Source organism: Herpailurus yagouaroundi, unplaced genomic scaffold (genome assembly GCF_014898765.1).
Source record: "Herpailurus yagouaroundi ecotype Mexico unplaced genomic scaffold, PumYag 166, whole genome shotgun sequence".
NCBI lineage: Eukaryota > Metazoa > Chordata > Mammalia > Carnivora > Felidae > Herpailurus > Herpailurus yagouaroundi.
In genome coordinates this window covers 9,073,622-9,096,709 of record NW_024412407.1, presented here as the reverse complement: position 1 = coordinate 9,096,709, position 23,088 = coordinate 9,073,622, and the positions used below count along the sequence as shown (strand labels likewise).

The following is a 23,088-nucleotide window of genomic DNA, read 5'->3' as shown; positions in this document are numbered from 1 at the left end:
AAGAAGGGAGGCATTATAAATCAGTGGGATAAGTAAAGATTATTTAATAAATGGTGACGGAACACTTGTTAGCTACTTGGGAGAGAAAGATGGAAACCATACTATTAACATATATTGTAATTCCAGAAACAATCAAAAGATAACACCATAAACTAGAAATAAATATTGGTGAATATGTAATCTCTAGATATAAAAAGACTTTCTAAACATAACAGCAATGGAAGAAGTTTCAGAGGAAAATATTTAAAGATTTCCACACATCCGGGCCTCTTGGTGGCTCAGTCAGTTAAGCATCCTATTTTGGCTCAGGTCATGATCTCATGGTCCATGAGTTTGAGCCCCATATCAGGCACTGTGCTGACAGCCTGCTTCTGATTCCCTCCCTCTCTCTCTGCCTCTCTCCCACTTGCACTTGCTCTCTCTCTCAAAAAAATAAATAAATAAACATAAAAAAAAAAAACCTTTAAAGATTTCCACACATCAGAAGTGTTCTAAGCTTAAAACAACAGAAGAAATTTTTGTTAACCAATAGGGCAAAGGTTTACTACATTCAATACATAAGAAGTCCAGATCACTTGTAAGATAACACCAAAGATCTCAAGAGCTAAGGAGGCAGAGAACATGAATACCCTTTCACAAAAGAAAAAACACCCTGGCAACTGTCAAGCCTCAATCCTAATTAAATCAGTGCACACTAAAATGAGATACAGTGTTTCACCTATCAAGTGATAAAGCTCAGTGTTTGTGAGGATGAAGTGCAGTCATCAGCTGCTCTCATACCTAAGCTATGAAAATTTTAAGCTGCTTCTGGCCTTCTTAGCAGTATGACAGTAAGTATCAAGAGTCAAAAATATTCATGTGCTTTAATCCACAATTCAGCATGTAAAAATTTTTAATCAGGAACTCTTTCAAAATGGTAAAAGTTAGTAAAGATTAGTTACATACAGATTTATTACTATATATATATATATATATTTATTTATATACATTATTATCCAGTAAAATCCTGGACTGCGAGTAACTTGTTCTGCAAGTGTTCCACAAGATGAGCATACATTTCTAACTTTAACTTGATAAATGAGGGATGTCTTGCATTGTGAGTAGAATGTGATGCCAAACATCACATGATCACAACTGAGCCAATGGTTCTTGAAATTCGCTTCGATATGCAAGTGCTTTGAATTACAGGCACGTTTCTGGAACAAACTATGCTCTCAGACCAAGGTTTTACTGTGTATATATAAAATCTGAGCCAAAATACTCTACTTCTAATCCTTCATACAGTAGAATATAGTGCGGCCATAAGAAAGTATGTCCATAAAAATATTTGACAACATGTGAAAATGTTATGGTTATGATAGGTTTAAGGAAAATACATAAAATAGTTTTTAATATGCAAACAATGCATAGTTCTGAAGGAATTATGCCTGTATATAGTTAGTAGATACATTTTTTCTGTTTCTTTTATTCCTTTATTTAAAAAAAATTTTAATGTTTATTTATTTTGAGATAGAATGTGTGTGTGGGAGGGGCAGAGAGAGAGGGAGAGAGAGAATCCAAAGCAGATTCCACACTGTCAGCACAGAGCCCAATGTGAGGTTCGAACTCACTAAACTGTGAGATCATGACCTGGGCCAACCAAGATCAAGAGTCCGGTGCTTAACCAACTGAGCCACCCAGGTGCCCCTATAGTTAGGAGTCTTTCAATTATAGGTGACAGAAAATCAATCTCCAGTTGGTATAAACAACAATGATGACAACAAAATGAACCAATAAATGGTTCCTGTAACTAAAAATCTCGGGTCTGAGGTGTGACTTCCATTAAGGATAGATACTGCAGTCCAGATGACATCAAGGGCTGTGTTTTGTTCTGTCATCATTCTCTGTTCACTGGTCTCCTGGCTTGGTGGGTGTAGGCACTACCTTATAGTCTCAAAATGGCCGCAAGATTCCAGATCTCACATCCCATTCAAAACAAGAGAGGTCTCTGTTAGCAGCTTCCTTTATTGACAAACAAGCTTCTCTTTCCCATGGACACTAGCAGATCTCTCCTCACATCTCACTGAATTTTATTAAGATATTTCTCAATCCTTGAATCACTTGCTGAGGCCAATGATGAGACACCTCTTTGCCTCAAACCAATCAGGATCTACCTGTAAACCCTAGGGGAGGAGGGGGTCAATCCAGCCCAAGCCATAGGACTGAAAATGGAGGAGAGATTATTCTCTCAAAGCACAATCTGGGTCTGCTTGTAAGTCTGGGAACAGATTCAGGGCAGCAAACACAACCAGTGTCCACTATAGAGTAAATACAAATATTCCCTAATAAGCATATATTGAAGTTATAGCCAGAAAGATTTGTAAGGAACTTAAAAATGAAGATTCATAAGGACTTCCTTCTATGAAGAAACACTGAACCTGTCAAGTACCCTGAAGAAGTATGAAAACATACCAAGTTTATAAAAGCTCTGAAAAGAATGAGAATTCATTTCATAAACCATGTAGGAAGCAGTGCCACGTAGAGTTTAGTGTGACTCCAGAGTCTTGGAGTAACTCAGTTCTTTTCACTTATTAGTTGCTTAATTTGGGTCAAAGTCTTATTCTCTGGGTCTCTTTTTCTTTGTAAAAGATACAATACTACTTACCTCACAGGGCTGTTGAGGATTTTAAAAATATGTGCTGAGTTGAATAGTAAAATTAAAAATCTCAGCCATTATAATTAATAATTTAAAAATTATTATGGAGATCTTTTAATTTTTTTAATTTTTTTTTTTTTTTTGAGAGAGAGAGGAAGAGAATCCCAAGCAGGCTCCGCACTGTCCGCACAGACCCCAATGCAGGGCTTAAACCCACAAACCGTGACATCATGACCTGTGCCAAAGTCAGGAGTCAGACACTTAACCGACTGAGCCACCCAGGCACCTCACCCCTATGGAGATATATATTTTTTAAATATGTACCATTTAGTGGCGCCTGAGTGGTTCCGTTGGTTGAGCAGCCAATGTTAATTTCAACTCCGGTCATGATCCAGGGTCATGGGATGGAGCCCCATGTCGGGCTCCGTGCTCAGAATGGAACCTGCTTGGCATTCTCTCTCTCTCTCTCTCTCTCTCTCTCAAAAAATAAAATAAAGTAAAATATATACACTTTAAATGGCCCGCATTTGTTGTTCTCAGAGAGGAAGACTGGATATACCTTCTCCAATACATTTTCTTCAGCCTTGGCGAATTTTCACATATACTCACACACATAAACATGTCATTCCTTTCACAAGCATTAAACCCTAACTGTAAGAAAGGAGATAATGAGCAAAATTATTGGAGGAAATATAATGCCTTCTGTACAAACTTTAAAAGTAAGAAAAACATCTTGTTAACACTTCAGCCTCCATAACCACAGCTCACATGTATATAGTACTTTTCGTTTGCCTGGGCTTCGTGTTCTAAGTGTTTTTACCTGGAGTAATTCATTAAATCCTCACAACGGTCCTGTAAGTTAGTTCCCATTAGGATCCTTCATTACGTGGGCAAAGAAGTTGAAGCCCCAAAGGTTAAGTGATTTGCACAAGGTCCCACAACTAGAGGCATATCTGGGATTTGAATGCAGGAACCCGGTTCCAGGACCCTGCCTGTTAATCACTCCCTTTACTGCTCTCCACAGGTGAAAACCAGCCTCTCTGTGTTGCTGTAAACAACAGGGCAGGTTTTACTTGGCCCTGAAATTCACATTTTTTGTAGCTTGTGTCTCTGGTAACAGTCTTCACAAGCAGTCAGACACATCGAGTACATGCTTTGGAGTAAGTCCAAGAAAGTAGATGTAGGGAAAACAGTTTAAACACGGAACCTTTAATGTGCATTACCCAGTGGCCGGAGAAAACGTGCCTAGGGAGGAAGCGACATCCTACCAACCGTGTACAAACCGTGCTTCAGACCCCCTCACTGACACTGGTCTATGCAGTCAAAAACAACAGATGAGTGAAATGAATCTTGTGCAAAAGCAGGTAGGAATAACTGCCAGTTTCAGATCTTAAGATCCAAGGGGAGAAGTGTGTGAAGCTTTCATCAGCAGATACCTGTGGCCATTTCCACGTTTCCTCGGGGCACCTCTGCAGGCTCCCCATCCTGTTCAGAATCTCACCTCCTGCAGGTGACCAAGACAACAGGTAGCACCTGCTGACCCTTGAACCAGGTGATCTGTTCTCTGCTGGAAGGAAACCTATCCCCTTCATGGATTATAACTGAGCAAAAACTTGAATGCATATCCTAAAGAATATCACTTCAGGATATCCCATCACCCATCACTTCACACGTGCACCTTGTCCATTTGAGCATGGGGTTAATTTTTAAGTGTAAAAACACTATTAGTGAAGTAATAGTGCTGTGTAATTAGCTGTCTTTATTGTGCTTCCAGATCCTATTGATCATCGCCTCAGTTATTGGGATCATTGTCTACAGGCTCTCAGTGTTCATTGTATTTTCTGCAAAACTTCCCAAGAACTTTAATGGGACAGATCCAATCCAGAAGTACCTGACTCCACAGACGGCCACGTCTATCACTGCTTCCCTCATCAGCTTTATCATCATCATGATTTTGAACACCATATATGAAAAAGTAGCAATCATGATTACTAATTTTGGTAAGGTCCTATTATAGCTTAGGTCATTTCTAAGACATTTTTGGAACCTGGTGAGAAATAGAGACTGTCTCTTTTAGGCATTTCAATTTCCATATGTTACAAATTTTAGAAAATTTCAAGTGTAAACATATTTTATCTAACCTGTGTGGGAAATGAATTATCTACAGCTTTGCATTAGTAAAAGGGACAAAGCAAAGACAATCATTATAATGTCCAAGCTCTGTGTAAACAGATCAGTGCTGAATAATATTTTCAATTACATTAGATCACGTACCCTATTGTTGAAAGTAAATAGTCTCTTTATTACGAATAAGTGGAATAGGGTCATGGTTCCAGTGGCAAATATGCTCCTTTTTTGCTGAGAGGACAAGTAATCACAGTGTTGTGTGGCTTCCCCCCATGCTGTTCATATTAATATAGCTCTGTTCTCATCAGCTCCAGCTTTTGTAATAAATGTTTCTCTCTCTCTCTCTGGCTTGTATCCCAGGCAGCTGCTTCCTGGCCAGAGTTAAGCGCTCCCCACATGCTGCATATGCCTGGGTCATTCTCCGAATGGTCTGCTCAGTGGTCATCTTCTGAAAATGATCAGACTGATTTAAATTCTCAACTAGGAGGATGACCTGCTTCCTCTTCCCCAAATTCTCGTAACAAGTTCCCCCTTGTTTTGTTTGTTGTTTCAACAGTCCTACCTTATTGCAATTCAGGAAGACAAGAATATCATTTCGCAGGCTGTTCAAAAATAATTTTTTGTCCACTCAGACCTGAGAGAGAACAGCCTTTGCCCATTTGAAAACATTGGGCTTGTAAATTTTAAGGAACCCTTGAAGATTTTTGCCATGTGGGATATTGCATTCTTGGGGGAGGGGGCGGACTCTTGTAACAATGTGTGAACTTAACACAGCAGCTATATTAAGGAATTTAGAACAGCTTAAATGAAAACAGTGTGAATTGTATTTTTTTTAACATGTTAACTCATGTATCAGTGTCTTCGATTAGGGTCTCAAAGCTGTTCACAATTCTAAAATCTTGCCTTTATTTAACTACAGAACTCCCAAGGACCCAGACTGATTATGAGAACAGCCTGACCATGAAGATGTTCTTATTCCAGTTTGTCAACTACTATTCTTCATGTTTCTACATCGCATTCTTTAAGGGCAAATTTGTAGGTTATCCAGGAGACCCAGTCTATTGGCTGGGAAAATACAGAAATGAAGAGGTATGTATAGAACTGCAATCTCTTGACCATTTAAGCTGCTTTGTGTTTTCTCCCAGTTGCCCAGTGAAGAGTTTCTTCACCGTATGTTCTTCAGATTCTTTTTGCCTCAGCAGAATAAATATCAGAAAAAAATAAAATTAATCCTTCTCGATTTCACATTAGCCCCATCTAAAATTTAAATGAGATTTTCTTTTTAATATTCCAGTGTGACCCAGGTGGCTGTCTCCTTGAACTGACGACACAGCTGACAATAATCATGGGAGGAAAAGCAATCTGGAATAACATACAAGAGGTGTTACTTCCGTGAGTATTAAGTCATATAATCTTGGGGATATGATAGGGGATGGGAGAGCCCACCCATCCAAATCATTTGCCTATGTGTTCACACAGCTGCATGCCTACCTCTAAAATGGAGTAAACTCTATTTAGTAAAAGTCTCCAGACAAGATGGTCCAACCAACGGTGTGAACGTATCCAGTGTTTAATAATTATGTTTTTATTTTATTTTTTTTTAATTTTTTTTTTAACGTTTATTTTATTTTTTGAGACAGAGAGAGACAGAGCATGAACAGGGGAGGGTCAGAGAGAGGAAGACACAGAATCCGAAACAGGCTCCAGGCTCCGAGCCATCAGCACAGAGCCCGACGCGGGGCTCGAACTCACAGACCATGAGATCATGACCTGAGCCGAAGTCGGCCGCTCAACCGACTGAGCCACCCAGGCGCCCCAATAATTATGTTTTTAAAAAACCTACTTCTCTCTGTTTAACTTAAATCTCCATCTGCTACACTTTATGCGTATTAGCCCATTGTTGGTAGCTGACTGATCCCAGTCCATGGAGAGTTGGCCTTTTTTGGGACTGTGAACTATTTCCCTCACTTCTCAGGACTTTCTCCTCCCTTTATAGGATGGTTTAAAAAATCAACAGTTGTGATTTGTTGAGTTCCTAGTGTGTGCCAGCCACTTGTATTAAGTGCTTTGTAGATCTCTCTCATTTAATTTTTCAAACAATTCTTATTTTTATCTCCCTTATGCAAATGAAGAGTCTTTGGCTTAAAGAGGTTAAATGATTTATCCACATTTGCCTTGTCCATAAGAGGCTACTGTGGGATTCAAATCCAAGATCCTAGGACTCCAAATCCATGTGCTTTCAAGAAGAGCAGTTCTCTTGTGGTCCTAAGGCACCAGGATTACATAATGTTTTAAGAGATAATCATCTAAAATGATAACCACAAATGTTTTGACTTACTGTTCTTTCCCTAAGAAATGAGAACAACAGATGTTGGTGTAGGTCACACTGTCCTTTTCAATTGTCACTGAAGCCCTATCTTGTATCAAAGCGAATAGTCCAGGGCCATCTCAATTTCTGCACCTTTTCAGGGGGCTTATTATATTCATCTTTTATTGCTAAGATTGCCACCAACTTAATGGTAATAGGACAATGAAAAAAAAAACCACAAAACAACACAGATTTAATATCTCGCAGTTCTAGAAGTCACGAGTCTGACAGGGGTTTCAGTGGGCTAAAGTCAAGGTATTACCAGGGATGTGTTCCTTTTACAAGCTTCTAGGATGGATCTGTTTCTTTGCCTTTTCCAGCTTCTAGGTGTTGTCCACTCCTTGGCTTAGGGCTTCTTTTGTCATCTCAAAGCCAGAAATATTGTGTGTCTCTGACTCTTCTGTGATCCCATCCCCCTCCCTCTCTCTTCCACCTTTATTGGCCCTGGTGATTACATTGGGTCCACCTGCATAATCCAGGAAACTATAAAAGTCTGCTCATTTGCAACCTTAATTCCTCCTTTCCATGTGACTTTAACATATCCATATGTTGTGGGGAGTGGGACGTGGACATCTGGGGGGGGGTACATTTTTCTACATATCACACTTAACCTTTTCAAGATAATTTCTGACTCTGAGTTTCTGTGCTCACAAAACTTTTCATCTCCTTTCTGTGTCGCCTTCCACATCTGTACTTTTTGCTCACGCCAACCCAAAGGCAGAGTGTGGTCCCTCTCCTCAGTGTCCTCTAAAACCACTCACACAAGCAGTCTTTACTGACATTTGGGATACGGAGGCAGAAAAACAACTTTATTTTGAAATAAAAAACCTCCATCTTTTAAAAGTCTTTCACCCCAATATATAACTGGATTTTGTGTGTGTGTGTGTGTGTGTGTGTGTGTGTGAGAGAGAGAGAGAGAGAGAGAGAGAAAGAAAGCACACGAGTAGGGGAGGGGCAGAGGGAGAGAGAGAATCCCAAGCAGGCTCCGTGCTGAGCATTGAGCCCGACTCGGGGCTTGATCCCATAACCGTGATGAGATCATGACTGGAGCTGAAGTCAAGAGTCAGCCGCTCAACCGCTCAACCAACCGAGCCACCCAGGCGCCCCAGGCTTTGTAGGCTTCAGGCTCTGCTGCCTGTCTTTCCCCCACCACAGACAACTTCCCTCTCTTTCTTTCTCTTCCCTCCCCTAACTTCTCCTCTCTGTTCCCCATTACCAAGTTCCTGTTCTTTCTCTTTGCAGAGCTGTTAACCTCTTTTTTTCTTTTCTTTCTGTATTTGTAGAGCAGGAACCTTTAGGTATCAATGTGTCCTTCTAGATTTCTTCACCAGGCTCATCCTCCGCCTTCAATGTAAAGTATCAGGGTCTGTCTCTAAACAGACACCCCCCTTTCCCACCCTAGCTCTCCCTTCTCCCCTCTCCCCCCTCATAAAAAAAGGGATTCTGGTTTTAGCTATAAAATTACTATTTTGGGGGCGCCTGGGTGGTGCAGTCGGTTAAGCGTCCGACTTCAGCCAGGTCACGATCTCGCGGTCTGTGAGTTCGAGCCCCGCGTCAGGCTCTGGGCTGATGGCTCAGAGCCTGGAGCCTGTTTCCGATTCTGTGTCTCCCTCTCTCTCTGCCCCTCCCCCGTTCATGCTCTGTCTCTCTCTGTCCCAAAAATAAATAAACGTTGAAAAAAAAAATAAAAAAATAAATAAATAAAATAAAATTACTATTTTGGAGCCTTACAACTCAGTAAACAACCTTACCTTCACCGAGTTCATATTCAGATTTTTCCAAATGAGTAAAAGTAGGTCATGCACAAATATTGGGTTTATATATGAGAATAAATATATCAAATAGAGGAAAGGCTTAACTCAGATTATTAAAAAGCATTTTTCTGAAGGAAGTAGGCTAATTATTTAACACTAAATTTTGATGACTAATTGGTTGTCAGTGAGCTATTTTCTGATTTCAAAACCATAGTGGCTGGGTGGCAGCAGGGGTTGGGGGGGGAGTAGATTTCTTAAACTGGTACTAAGAAATTGGTATGAAATGAAACTTATTCACATGAAATATTTAAAAATAAAGGAAGTATTATGTATCCGTGGTCTGTGTATACCTGCACTTCAAGTGAGTCTACTGTCGCACATTATCGCGACCTGAACTTTTCATTTGGATATTTCTACTCCTGGCCTAAAATACTTAAGGGCAGTGTGTTTTGAGTTATCTTTCCCTTGTCTGAAAACTGGGAATGCTAGATGTTAGCACTTGAGAGAGCAACAGGGGCTCTTCTCGTCTCTGCTTCTTTGCGTCTGGCTGCCAGCTTCCTTCTTTCTTTCTTCACACAAAGTGAAAGATCTATCAGTTATCCCTGCTACCCACAACTACCCTCACCCCCAAAATACACAGGGATGGAGAGAAAAGCCTTGTTAGTCGGTGACTGTTTTCACACTGTTAAAATGTCAAAACTAACACAGTGAAATGAATGTCATCACAAACTTAACCTTCTTCCACCCCCACACCACCTGAGGTCCTTGGCAAGGACCCTTGGAGCAAACGGAGCAGCACATCTGGCACTGTGACCCAGCTTCCTTTTGGGGTCCCGCTAGCACCTAAATCGGTAGCTCGTATTTAGTGGGCATGCTCTGGTGTGAATGAGTGACTCCCAACCTTCAGATACAGCACATCAGCAAAGTAACAGAGTTGTTTGTTTGTACCCAGAAAGCAAGTTCAGAGCCCTTTGGCCTTCCCAGCCTCACTTAGTGTTTTGATATTTGAGGCATTCCTGGGAATTCTGTTCCGTATTTGACAAAAGGCTGACACAATCCCTGCATTAAGCCATTCACTCTGGAGAAATTTATATGCTAAAATGTTAAGTAAAATAATTAAATATCCAGAATGCCAGTAGCATTGTTCTTTGGCATTTAGATGATGGAGGGCTGTAATTTTCATCCTTTATATGTTTTCTGTATTTTCTACAATGGGTATGCACTACTTAAAGCAGGAAAGTGAGCTATTACAAGGGAAACTATCCCTTCTCAAGATCTGATTTGGCTAGAGGATGAACCAAAGATACACTGAGAGAACCCTAAATACAGTTATGCCTCACTATCCATACTCACTCTTTACATTCAGGAACAGTAAAATAGATTCAGATAGTGAAGGATGCTTATAATCAAAATTAGCAAATGGAAATACTGTAGAATATTCTACACAGAAATTGTGATTATTTGTAGTATGTGGATTAAATATGATAATAAAGATACAAAGAGAAAATGAGGTATAAAGTGCTTTATACCATGCTTTACACATAATAAGGACTTATGGAAGGGTAACCTTTTACAATGCTGTTATTGCTAATGTGCATGGTAAATTCCTAAGAAAATTGTGTTGTAAACCCTGCTAGCAGAACAAAGATCCTACCCGTGTCTAGCATCTGTATTTTTAAAAAGCTCTCTAAGTGATTCTCGTGTGCAGTCAAGATTGAGATCTCTGCACTAGAATCCGTTATAACCCACTAGAAAACCCAAAAGACCACCAACAGTGATGGATGGATGACAGCCCAAGATTTCCTACTACAGATGAGTGGTTCAACTCAGAAAGACTGAACAAAAGGCTCAGAGCCTGGAGCTCAGAAAAGAAAGCTAGTCAGAAAGACTTCTAATATGACCTATTACAGGTGGAGGAAGGCAGTATCTTGAGAGAGGGAAGTACCAGCCGAGCCGGTCATGCAAGTGGTTGCCAGGACAGAGGTTCCATCCTCAGTCCAAATTGTAATGGATTTGGGGCCCTGATAGCAAAAGACCTGCTTCTCTGGGGCTTGGAGATGGTTCAGTCAAGAGGCTGAGGCTGGAAGTGTGAGGCAGAGCCAAAAACAAAAAAGTAGAAACCAGGAATCTCGTTGGATGTCCTGAAGGGTGATGGATGTGTCGCCGTTGATGCCACCTGCCTCACAAGGGTTCTGTCATGTGTAAAACTGTAGGTTCCCAGGCCATGCTTTAGACTTGACTGATGCCAGAGCTTTGAGTTGGGATACAGGAAATAGCACCAGCAACAAGCATTCTGGGCCATTCGAAGTGCTGACATGAGATCCACCGATCCAAGCATTTTCGTCCCTAGTCAGAATCCTAAGTAGCTTAGGCTGTATTTACAGTCATCCTGGCCTCAGCCAGTTAGCCTGTACTGGACAAAAGAAAAATCCCGTGAAGGGGGTTTTGGTGTGTTAGGAAATGTGCTAAATATTTTACCTGTTCTGAATTAGTTTATCCTGACAGGGTTTTATCACCCATTTTATTTGAACTTGACTGAAGTTAAATAGTAAGCATTGAAGTGTAGATTCACATTCAGGGGTGTCTGAGACCATGTCCCCTCCACTTTCTACAGCCGCCTGCTGTGTCCGTCATGTCATAGAAGAGAAAGAAATGGGAAAAGATTGTGAAGCCAGGGGCACCGTCTGTTGTAGAGAAATCTCCCCTTTGTAAACCTCGGGGAGTGGTCAGTGAAGTTGACACAGACCAGCCAGCAGTGGGAAACCTAATAGCATAATGAGCTATTTGTAACACGTATCTCCGTGGGGGGCAAGGGGAGTGCACACCCACACAGGTGCGCGTGCAACACACACAGTTGTCTTTACGGTAGCGTGAGGCCTTCTCATTTCCTGAATTTGAAATCTGTACAAGTATATTGTTTAATCAGCCAAAGCTTGGCCCAGACATTTGTATTTGACGTTCTTTGCTGCTCGTGTGCCTCTTCTGGTGAACTCCATGAGTAGACCACAAGCCAGCTGTTGCCTTAGGGGACAACGGTTCTTCAGGCTACAGGTGCACACCTCATTTCACTGCCAGACTTCAGTCTATTTTCAGGAAAAAGAGCCATAGAAAAGGGGGCAACATTTATTTGGAGGCTTTGAGAAAGAAAATAACATATAAGACGAGAGACGACTCTGTGGGGCCAGTGTCTGACAGAGCAGAGCACTAGGCTGTGTTTTCAGCCAGCTGTGCACTGTGACTTTGAGGACGCATTTTGCTTCTCTGGTCCTTGATTTTTTCAGCTTAAACTAGGGTCTTGGACCTGTTTCATCTAAAATGAAAATACATCACTTTTCTCTCAGAGCCCTTCAATGGCTCCCTGTTTCCCCCAGAGTAGAAAATGCCCAGATCTCCACAGTGGTCTCTTAGGCTCCCCACTCCTCAAAACTTCCAGCCTGGTTTCCTGCTAGGCCTGGACCACACCAGGCTCCATGCTGTCTGTCAGATGTAGGAGGCCTGTTCCTGCCTCTGGGTCCTATAGTTGCTGTTCTCTCTGCCTCTTCGTATTTTTATTCAAATGTCACTCTTGGTGAGAGCCCTTCCCTGCCACCGCCCCACTCCCCTACCACAAATGCCAACACTCCACTCCTTACTCTGCTTCGATCTTCTTCAGGGCACTGTTACCAGCTCGCATACCATGTCTGTCTTCATTTTATTTTCTCTGGTGACTTCATTCTGGAAAGACCATTGTGGATAATGGTAGGGAAATGGGGGAAAAAAATAAAGTTGATCAAATGAAAGTCTTTTTAAAAATTAACTGTCCATGGGGCACCTGGGTGGCTCAGTCATTTGAGCATCCAACTTCAACTCAGGTCATGATCTCATAGCTCCAGAGTTCAAGCCCCACATCAGGCCCTGGTGTCAGTTCAGAGCCAGCTTCAGATCCTCTGTCTCTCTCGTGCCCCACTCGTGTACATACATGCGCGCACGCTCTCTCTCAAAAATAAAATGAAAACATTTAAAAAATCAACTGTCCACGTGGAAAGCAGCTGGCAGAAAAAAATAATAGCAGTTACGATCTTAAAACTCAGTACATAGTGCTGCTTTTCAAAATACTTTCGGGTAAAGAGGAAGGAACAAAAAGAAATTTAGCATGAAACCAAGAAATTAATTTCTTGGGAGGATTATATGTTTAGCTTGAGATATCTGCAAAGTAATTGGATAATATTCTAATTGATAGTTTGATCTTTTTGACAGCTGGGTCAAGAACCTGATTGGGCGATGCCGCACAGTTTCCAGAGCAGAAAAGATAGCCCCGCGATGGGAACAAGACTACCACCTGCAGCCCATGGGCAAACTGGGATTGTTTTATGAATATCTTGAAATGAGTAAGTCCTTACTGAAGTTTTAGTTGATATAAAAATTAGATTGGAGCATGTTTTGGATCCCACATAATTACCTGGCATATTGAAATGAAGAGAAGCATGTTTTTCTCCACTAGATCAAAGTACACAATCAGGCTTTCAGATAAGGTGACTGTGTGGATCCTTGTCAATCTGTATGTTGTACAAAGCTAAAGATTTATTACGAAGCAGTGGACTGGCATATTCGTTGAGATACCTCCTCACCATACTCAGAGTACTCTAACCATGTTGTCTGAGAATGAACTCAGAACTATTATTAGAGGTGATTCAGCTTGTGCTGGAGTCCACACAGGCACAGCTGTTGGCCGATACACTTCTGAATGAGTCATTGAAGCAAGCCTGGACAGAGAGCCTGTAGGCACATGCTGTTTCGTGGCAGGCAGGATCACAGGGTTCCCGTCTGACACCTCCCACCTGCCTGTAACAGCATCTCTATTTCTTCTGGCCCACGGTTTCTGCCTGGTTCTTTGACCTCATGGATAATCACTGGCTTGAATTCAGAACGATTTTGCTGGTTTGGGATTAAGAAGTTAGCACAGGTCCCCTCCTTCTTGAATGCTTTGTCCACTTGTGCAGTATTTGCTTGGGCTGTGTTTCTGTTCATTGGACTTGACCCTGAGCTCTTAGGTGCCTTTAAGTGGACACATCTCAAAACAGATTTCCAGAGGAAACACCATCTTTTCTATTATGCATAACACACTTACATCTTATTAGGAGGCTAACGATTTATGTGTTTTAGATCTGTGCCCTTTCAGCTAACCATTGCACTGAACTATAATTTTTTTCCGCTTAGGGGATTAGGAAAGGAGGCAGAACATTTTGGTTGACAGGCTGTGCATTTATGCAGAGGGGTTTGTGTGTTTGCAAAGATACCCCTTTGCAGTTCCTGTTTACAAGTCTGCAGATAGAGGATGGTTTTTATTAAATCACATTCTATATATAAAATAATTGCTTTTAAAAATATACATGAAACATGGAAACACATCTGCTTCTTTCAGTGATTGAAAGGTTCATCTTGTAGCACCTTCAGTCAACAATACTTTGCAGCCTGGAGTTAGATTTAAATTTCATTTTTGCTTTTGTTAGGTTTCGGGACCAGGTTCGTTTAAGGGTGTAGCTTCAGTACATAACATAGAAGCTCTATTTATTTTTTATTCTGTTAATTTTCAAAAGAACTGTAAGAAAATTACCTCTGATTCCAAAATGAGTCATAATTGTAAATATTTCTTATTGGAGCTATTATCAGCATTAATAACAACAACATTCTGGGGCAGAATATCATTTGTTATTTTAGCACCGAAAACATACCTTGAAAAAATAGAGTTATTTTTCTGTAGTTGATTAGTCAAATAAAGAGCATTGTGAGAAAAAGTTACAGGAAAAGGTTGTGCTTTGGGGAGAAATTGGTATGACTTTTAGAGTTTCATAGTCTCATTAAAATAGTTACCAACAAAATAATTTGGCTTCATCCCACCCTACAAGAAAGGATAGAATAACGACTATTACAGAGATATTTTTTAGAATTATTAAATTGTTTTCCTATTATCTAAATAATACCTAATGAATTAGAAAAATTAATTTTTGAAAGCAGTCTGTTCCATATTCAATACCAGAGTGAAACTATTTTTTGTTATTTTACTTTGTGAGAGAGAGAATTTCCAAGTGCCTCTTGAATTATTTTTGTTCCTCTAAAATAAATATAGAGTGCCTTTGTCGATGGCCTCATTATAGTTTCCTCCTGCTTCTTCCCATATTCATTAATGACACCGCCATCTACCTTCTTAATTATGCCTCCTAGCTGCTGAAGCCAAACATCTTCTGGCAAATGAGCCTGGAGCCTTGTATCCAGCCACCAGCTCTAGTCCCCTCTGCCCAGTGGAGGGGACTAGATCTCCCTTCTGCCTGAAACACCATTCTCTTCTCTACCTGAAGAACTCCTGCCAAGCCTCAGTAGTAACCCTCAGCTTTTCACACAGATTTGCCGCTCTTTTCTGTAGGCATTGATAGTACTTGATTCCTGCCTTGATGGCATCTGGTTGTGGGTATGCCTGTCCCCTGGCTAACTAATCCTGTTCGAGGTAGCTACAAAGCCTTTGCATCTCTCAGTCTTCAGCTGGAGCACCACTGTCTGGACCTAATACTCATAGATATTTATTCAAGTGACCTGAGCTTGGAGTTTCAACACATACATACAACTGCTAGTTGAGTTTACGTTAATATTGCCCCCACCATCCTAGTGAAGTTCTTTTTTTTTTTTTTTTAGTTTTATTTTTTAAAATTTATACCCAAATTAGTTAGCATATAGTGAAACAATGATTCCATGAGTAGATTCCTTAATGCCCCTTACCCATTAGCCCATCCCCCCCTTCTACAACCCCTCCAGTAACCCTCAGTTTGTTCTCCATATTTATGAGTCTCTTCTGTTTCGTCCCCCTCCCTGTTTTTATATTATTTTTGTTTCCCTTCCCTTATGTTCATCTGTTTTGTCTCTTAAAGTCCTTATATGACTAAAGTCAAATGATTTTTGTCATTCTCTGACTAGTTTCACTTTGCATAATACCCTCCAGTTCCATCCACGTAGTTGCAAATGGCAAGATTTCATTCTTTTTGATTGCCGAGTAATATTCCATTGTATATATATACCACATGTTCTTTATCCATTCATCCATCAGTGGATATTTGGGCTCTTTCCATACTTGGGCCATTGTTGATAGTGCTGCTATAAACATGGGGGTGCATGTGTCCTTTTGAAACAGCACACCTGTATCCCTTGGATAAATGCCTGTAGTGCAATTGCTGGGTCGTAGGGTAGTTCTATTTTTAGTTTTTTTAGGAACCTCCATACTGTTTTCCAGAATGGCTGCACCAGCTTGCATTCCCACCAACAATGCAAAAGAGATCCTCTTTCTCTTCATCCTTGCCAACATCTGTTGTTGCCTGAGTTATTCATGGTAGCCATTCTGACAGGTGTGAGGTGGTATCTCATTGTGGTTTTGATTTGTATTTCCCTGATAATGAGTGACGTGGAGCATTTTTTCATGTGTGGGTTGGCCATCTGGATGTCTTCCTTGGAGAAGTGTCTATTCATGTCTTTTGCCCATTTCTTCACTGGATTAAACTAAAAGGCAACCAACAGAATGAGAGAAGATATTTGCAAATGATATATCAGATAAAGTGTTAGCTTCCAAAATCTATAAAGAACTTACCAAACTCAACACTGGTGAAGTTCTTTATGGCATATGTTTTTTGGGTTTTATTTTTGAGCGAAATTTCTGTTATCTTTAGTGAATTCCCCACCATCCTTTGAGATTATTAGAGTAACCCTGGTCTGTTAACCAAATTGCTTCCCCGGGTTTCTGGTCTTAACATCTGAGAATTCAGACACAGGACACAGGACACAGTCTGTCAGTCTAAAATCTAGCTTCAAAACCAGAAGATACCATTTTGTACTTACAGCACAGACACCCAGTCTCTTGTGAACTTGGTGAGGACTTCCTAGGGGGCGGGTGACATAAATGAAATGCAAGAAAATGATGGAGTGGGCCCTGTTTGTCTCTGGCCCTGCCTCCTCGATCCTTGTTAATTTGACCTCACCATCCTCCATCTCCAAGTTAATTTTCAAAGATCTATTCAAACAGTGACCTTCATATATTATTTTCTCCACCTAATTTACTGTAATTAGTACCAACTCTTCTTTAACATTTCCTTGTGCCCACCCGTTTTCCTCTTTCTCCAGTGCTAACCCCACCTCAGCACCCCACTATACTTCTCCAGGACTCAGGCCTGTGTTCTTCCATTTCCTCATCTCCACTGTTTCCTCCCACTACCTGCATTGGTATTTCCTCATTTTTGCAGGCCTCCTACCTCTTTATTCATTCATCTGATAAACATTTATGGAGCACCTGCTATGCCAAATACTCTTATCAATTGCTGGGGATACCAAGACAAGTAAGACTTGGTGCCTGCCCTTATAGAGCCAAGTGAAGGGTGGTCAGTATTTGGTGGATTGTTAAAGTAAATGCAGATGGGACTTTCTAGAGCACATGAGATTTGAATTGGATTTTGAAGAGTGAATGGAAGTTGTTTCAAGTATGGTAAAGGGAATGGACATTTCATGTAAAGAGGTGGACATTTAAAAGTACAAGGACATGAAACAGCTTGGCCAGTTCAAAGTATGGCGAGAACGAAGGCTCCATAGGTGGGAATGTCAGATAAGCAAGGACTGTGTCATAATGGGTCTCGTGTGCTCATCCAGGGAACTAGAACTTCTCCTTAATGAACTTATCCTTACCCATGGGAATATTTGTAAGCAAGAGAGCTATATAATGTTTATGTTGACAAAGATCAGATCATTCTGGCAGCAGAATGGAAGATATTTTGGTAGGAGAAGGATATTTTGGGAGGCTACACCAGGTAACCCACACAACTAGGTAATCCCCACACCTAAATAGAGGCAGTGGGTATGGGCATAGAGATCAGGGAGACAGATTGGACAAGTGCTAAAGAGATAACTAGTATGGTAGGTGAGGAATAAAATTGGTGAGATAATTTCCAGGAGATTGAATGTGCAGGTAGAATATGAGGAGAGGAGCTGGTGTCAAGGAAATGGTTCAGTGTTGAATATTTCAAGTGTGAGGTGTCCATGGGATGGATCCGTAGAAATGTCCATTAGAAAGTTGGATTCCCCAGGAGCTCAGAGAAGCTGCAGGTAGGACCCTGGGGGTGATTCAGGCATGCCCGACACAGAATTGATGATTAGGCCCTGGGGAAATGGGGCATTTAAAGGGTAAATGGGGAAAGAAATCCACAAAGGAAGAATAGCAGAACAGTTGGAAGAAATGTAGCAGAGAGTTACTCCAACATGGAAAGCTTAGAAGGTGAGAATGTTGCTTAAGAGGAATTTGAACACTGACTAAAAGGAGCATAATGCAAAATAAGCGGGCAGGGTGGGGAGGCAAGAGTTAAACCCACACTTAATTGCTGGCACAGTGGGAAAAGGTAGAAGGAGCACTACAGGTAGTGTTTAAAAGAAATTATGTGCGTGCATGCATGCGTGTGGACGCACGTGCACGCGTGCACACACACACCTTCGCTTTTTAAAATTATTTAAGTAAAACAGAAGTCAGGGGGAAGGCATTCCACTGAGAGGGAAATGTTTGGCCATATCAAAAGCTGCCTAGCAATCAAACAAATAAGGACTGAAAATGTACCCTGGCTTTGAAATCTGCAGCCACTGCATAGTGAGCATAGGGAGGGCCGTGGCAGGATGTAGGGCTTTGAGGAGGGAATAAGCAGAGAAATAGTTGAGGTACTTTTTCAAGAAACTCAAAGTGAAGAAGTAAGCATAGAGCATATTAGCAATATAGGGTTATGGAAAAGTTTTAGACAAGGATTATTTTTGTTTTTACATTGGGTATTTATTGCCTTGCAGAATCGGTAGGTCTTTTTTTGTTCTTCATTTCAAAGCTTAGAAAGTTCTTCTCACTTGAATATCAAAACCATGATGCCATGTTGGTTTTTCTGGTGCATTATTTTTCAATGAATCCATCTCTCTTTTGATGTCAAAAGGGAGGACTCCATACCAGTTTTTTCCAGTGATGTAGCTGATGGATCCAACACTTGAATCCACTGATTTGAAGCATCACTTTTTATAATATAGTAAACTCCTATGAATATCTGCATCAATTCTGTTTAATTCATACTATTAATGCACTAGTTCTAAACTGTTTCTTTTTTTTTTTTTTTAAATTTTTTTTTCAACGTTTATTTATTTTTGGGACAGAGAGAGACAGAGCATGAACCGGGAAGGGGCAGAGAGAGAGGGAGACACAGAATCGGAAACAGGCTCCAGGCTCTGAGCCGTCAGCCCAGAGCCTGACGCGGGGCTCGAACTCACGGACCGCGAGATCGTGACCTGGCTGAAGTCGGACGCTTAACCGACTGCGCCACCCAGGCGCCCCTCTAAACTGTTTCAATTCCAGAGCATAATAATACATTATTAGAATCTCTCAGAGGTAGACCTATTGTATCCTCTTCCAGAATGTCTCTCCTGTCAGTTGAAGCATTCCTTTTCATTATTTTACTTGTGTACTTGTGTATATTTCTTGAAAAACTTTAGCATCCTCTTTCAGCTTTAAAAAAAAAAAATACCCATTTGGGATCACTAACTGAATTTGTATTGGAATTCTAAATTATATTTTGGAGAAAAAAATTGTTATAAGTCCCCCCATCTTGAGTCTGCCCAATTAAGAAGCATATGGTACATCCTACCATTCATTCATTCATCATTATTTGTTTTTATTTTTTAAGACCATTATCATACCTTGTTAACATTTCTCACTATTTCCTAAATAGTCTATACTTTTGTTGTCATTATAAATAACATCTTTTCTGTTTTGGATTTTTAACTGGGTTGACTGCTTGCATAGTCCTCATTTCTGGCTTCTCTTGAATAATAAGATCAGGCAACATTGGACCCTCATTCCAACATGGCAACTGTATGCAGTTCCTTCCATTTTATTAGGCTATGCACTTGCCAGTTTACCACATTTGACTGCACCCACTCCACACATTTCTATTACTTGCCTGGCCCCTAGCAGGCAAATGAATTCATTTAGGGGTAGGTGATGCATAGACACAGTCAGCAGCATAATACCAAGCATTGGTGTCAACATCTATGGTATCATCAACTCCAATAATTGTCTGTCTTCCCTGAAGACGGTGGCTCTTGCCTGGCCTGTGGACCTGCCAGATCTTTCCAGCCCTCTCTGTTCTTCTGCAGCATACCCTGGCTTCTCAGACCAGAAGAACATGCCAGCTCCTTCTACCTACATACCCCTCCACAGTCTTGCCCTTCCTCGCCTGATTGGTCCCTGCCCCTGTTCTGAGCAGTAGCTGTAAAGGGGCTGTAAATCTTCCTGGCATTCACAGCCTTAGTCCCATATCTGTACTCGTTTACTTGAAAGATTTCTTTTAGATCTCTGGCCTTATTTCTAACCTTTACCTCCCTGTGGTACAGCTTGCCCCAATCTCTGCCGCCCATCTATAGCAATGCCACCTAAATTACAAGGAGAAAAGTACTTCTAACCCCTCACTTGGATATTTACTTAATATGACCACATAGATGGCAACCACTTCCAGATAAAAATTCTTGAAGGATTATATTTTGCCTTATTAAGATAATTTTGTCACATACATTTCTGTGATTTGTAATAATATTACAAATTCTCTGAAGGCATGGCAACTTGGCGTTTGCAGACTCAGGGAAGGTCGCTCATTTGCCTATTTGCAGCATATTTCCTCTAACATTCTCTACACATAGCCTTCCCAAAAGTACATTTCTTATTTCTTTTGAACTTGTTAGATACTTCCACAATACTCCTTTTCTTTTTTTAACCCAAAATCATGAATCATCTTCCAACATTCTGTTATTTCAACAGAGAATGAGTAACATACTGAGAGTGTCCCAACTTTAATACCAGCAAATAACTTGAGTTGATTAAAGATTTTAGGTCTGTTTTTCCTGTTAAGTATATACATGTGATGGAAACTGGTTATAATTAGTCTTCTTTCCAGAGGTTTCATATTTGTCTTTTGTTGAACATTGTTATTACCATGGATGTCTTTTCTCTTTGGGATTTAGTTTGTTTGCCTTTTTCTTTCTTTGTAAGAGTAAAGGAAAATACGTTGTCCTTCCATCCATCCACCACTCCATGATGTGTGTCCATTCCATTGACAGTTATTCAGTTTGGGTTCGTCACCTTATTTGTGGCCTCTTTTCCACTGGCCCCCCTGTTGGCTCTGGTGAACAATATATTGGAAATACGAGTGGACGCATGGAAAATGACTACCCAGTATAGACGCATGGTTCCAGAAAAAGCCCAAGACATCGGAGCCTGGCAGCCCATCATGCAAGGAATAGCGATTCTGGCTGTGGTGACCAATGTGAGTAAACATAGGCTTCGCAGGGTAAAGACCTTGAAAAGTCCAAAATGCATTAGTGTCGCTACCTAAAGAATCAAATGTTTGATATTTTTTTCTAATGGGAGGGAGATGCCGGTACTATCATCTGTATAAAAACAGTTGTTATAACTGTAATTGTTATTATTTTTTTAATGTTTTTAATTGTTTGTAATTATTTATTAATGATTTACAAAGTCAAGAGCTCTTACAGAGGCAGTTGCTAAGAGTGACCATGATACTATCATTGCTCGTTTGCTAACGTTTTTATTTAACAGGAACATAGTAATAGTAATAACAGTAAGTACCAACTCTCTTAATCCTGATGCAACTATAAAAAGAGCTATACAATAGTGCTGTTGTAATAGAGATAGACATCTGCCCACTTACAGTGTTTACTGCCCGCAAATAAGAACTATCCTTCTACCACATTTTACTATATATTCCAGACTATCAATTTAAAATATTGACTATTTGATGATGAAGTATGTTCACGCACTTTGTGTGTTCCAATCATGTCTCCTAGGGTTCTTCAAGGAGGGGGGGCTTTAGGGTGGGTCCCATCTCTCCTCCCCACCCCGTCTGTCCCCTTGGCCTTTGCTGGCCACCCTCTAATCATTAGCTAAGCAGCCTCATACCCTGCATGTGTCCCAGCTCTGAGGGAACAGAACAACCTGTATAGATTTTGGACCAATCTGAACAGTCTCTCTTTGCCCACCCCCGCACCCTCCTCCCCCGCCCCCCTTTTTTTTTTAAAACACAGGCCAGCAGGGAGTTTTCAGGGAGAACAATTTCCATGCCAGCCCAGCAGGGGGATGAACACTTTCCTTAGAAATATGCTTACAATTAGGGCTATTTCCTCCCTTAGTTCACTACCCATTTTACTCCTGGGTCACTGACAATCTCCAAAAGATGATATCCCAGTTTTCATTTCTTAGTTAAGCCACACTTGCCCTGAGTCCCCAGTCTTTTCCCACAAGCACCTGTAGAAACAGAACAGAACTCAGTGCCTGTGGGTCAGTCTTCTGGATGAAGGAACATACTCAACATTGCAGTCACAGGCCAGACTCTCAGTCCACCTGTCAGTATTGTAGCTTCCCAGCAGCATGACCTTGGGCCAGGCCTTAACACTTCACAGCTTCATTTTATTGTTTGTAAATTGAATAATTCCCTATCGCATATTTTAAGAATATTATATACCATAAAGGATGACCAAGGACTTCAGTGAGTTAATGCATGGAATGCACAGAGCCTGGTCCTCATGGAACGTTAGCTGCTGCTGTTTTATCATCATTATCCATCATCAGTAATAGTGACTCTGTGTAGACTTCCAACAGGTGTCTAAACTAAAGGCACAAGAATTTTACAGTTCTTGTGGTTACAGTTTTACACAACAAAGCAAGTTATCTGGAACCCAGCTGTCACCACCCGTCAAGAACCCTCAATTTATCTGAATTGTATGTTATCCCTACTTTTTGGAGAAAGTTACAAATTGCACACACACACACACACACACACACACACACACACAAACAACTGCTAGGTTGTATCATTTTCCATTCACCCAAGTAACCCACACCTTCAACGTCCACTGTGTTACAATCATGAAAGAATTAATCTGTCACATTAAATATGCTATACAACACTAAGCAAGGCAGGAACGTGGAATTGTGTGCATTAGGAGAATTTTAGCAACAAGGTTTGAAACTAAAAGCGTTTTTGTTTGACCTTCAGCTAGCCAGAAAATTCAAATGACTCTTACTGCCCAATCCTCAGCACTCTGGTTTGCTTGTGTCAGGCACCTTTTCCTAGTATCCCCTGGATGGCTCCACTCCATTAGCA

The 23,088-nt window shown here is 40.8% G+C and overlaps 1 protein-coding gene across 2 annotated transcripts in view; it reads left to right on the top strand.

The window, feature by feature from the left end:
- ANO6 (anoctamin 6) overlaps positions 1–23,088 on the top strand; it is a 197,029-nt gene that overhangs the window by 160,994 nt on the left and 12,947 nt on the right. For both annotated transcript variants that reach the window (XM_040488369.1, XM_040488370.1), the window contains 5 exons: positions 4,410–4,635; positions 5,682–5,851; positions 6,057–6,154; positions 13,121–13,251; positions 21,026–21,231. In XM_040488369.1, the coding sequence (XP_040344303.1) occupies positions 4,410–4,635; positions 5,682–5,851; positions 6,057–6,154; positions 13,121–13,251; positions 21,026–21,231 (831 nt within the window). The remainder of the gene's footprint in view (positions 1–4,409; positions 4,636–5,681; positions 5,852–6,056; positions 6,155–13,120; positions 13,252–21,025; positions 21,232–23,088) is intronic.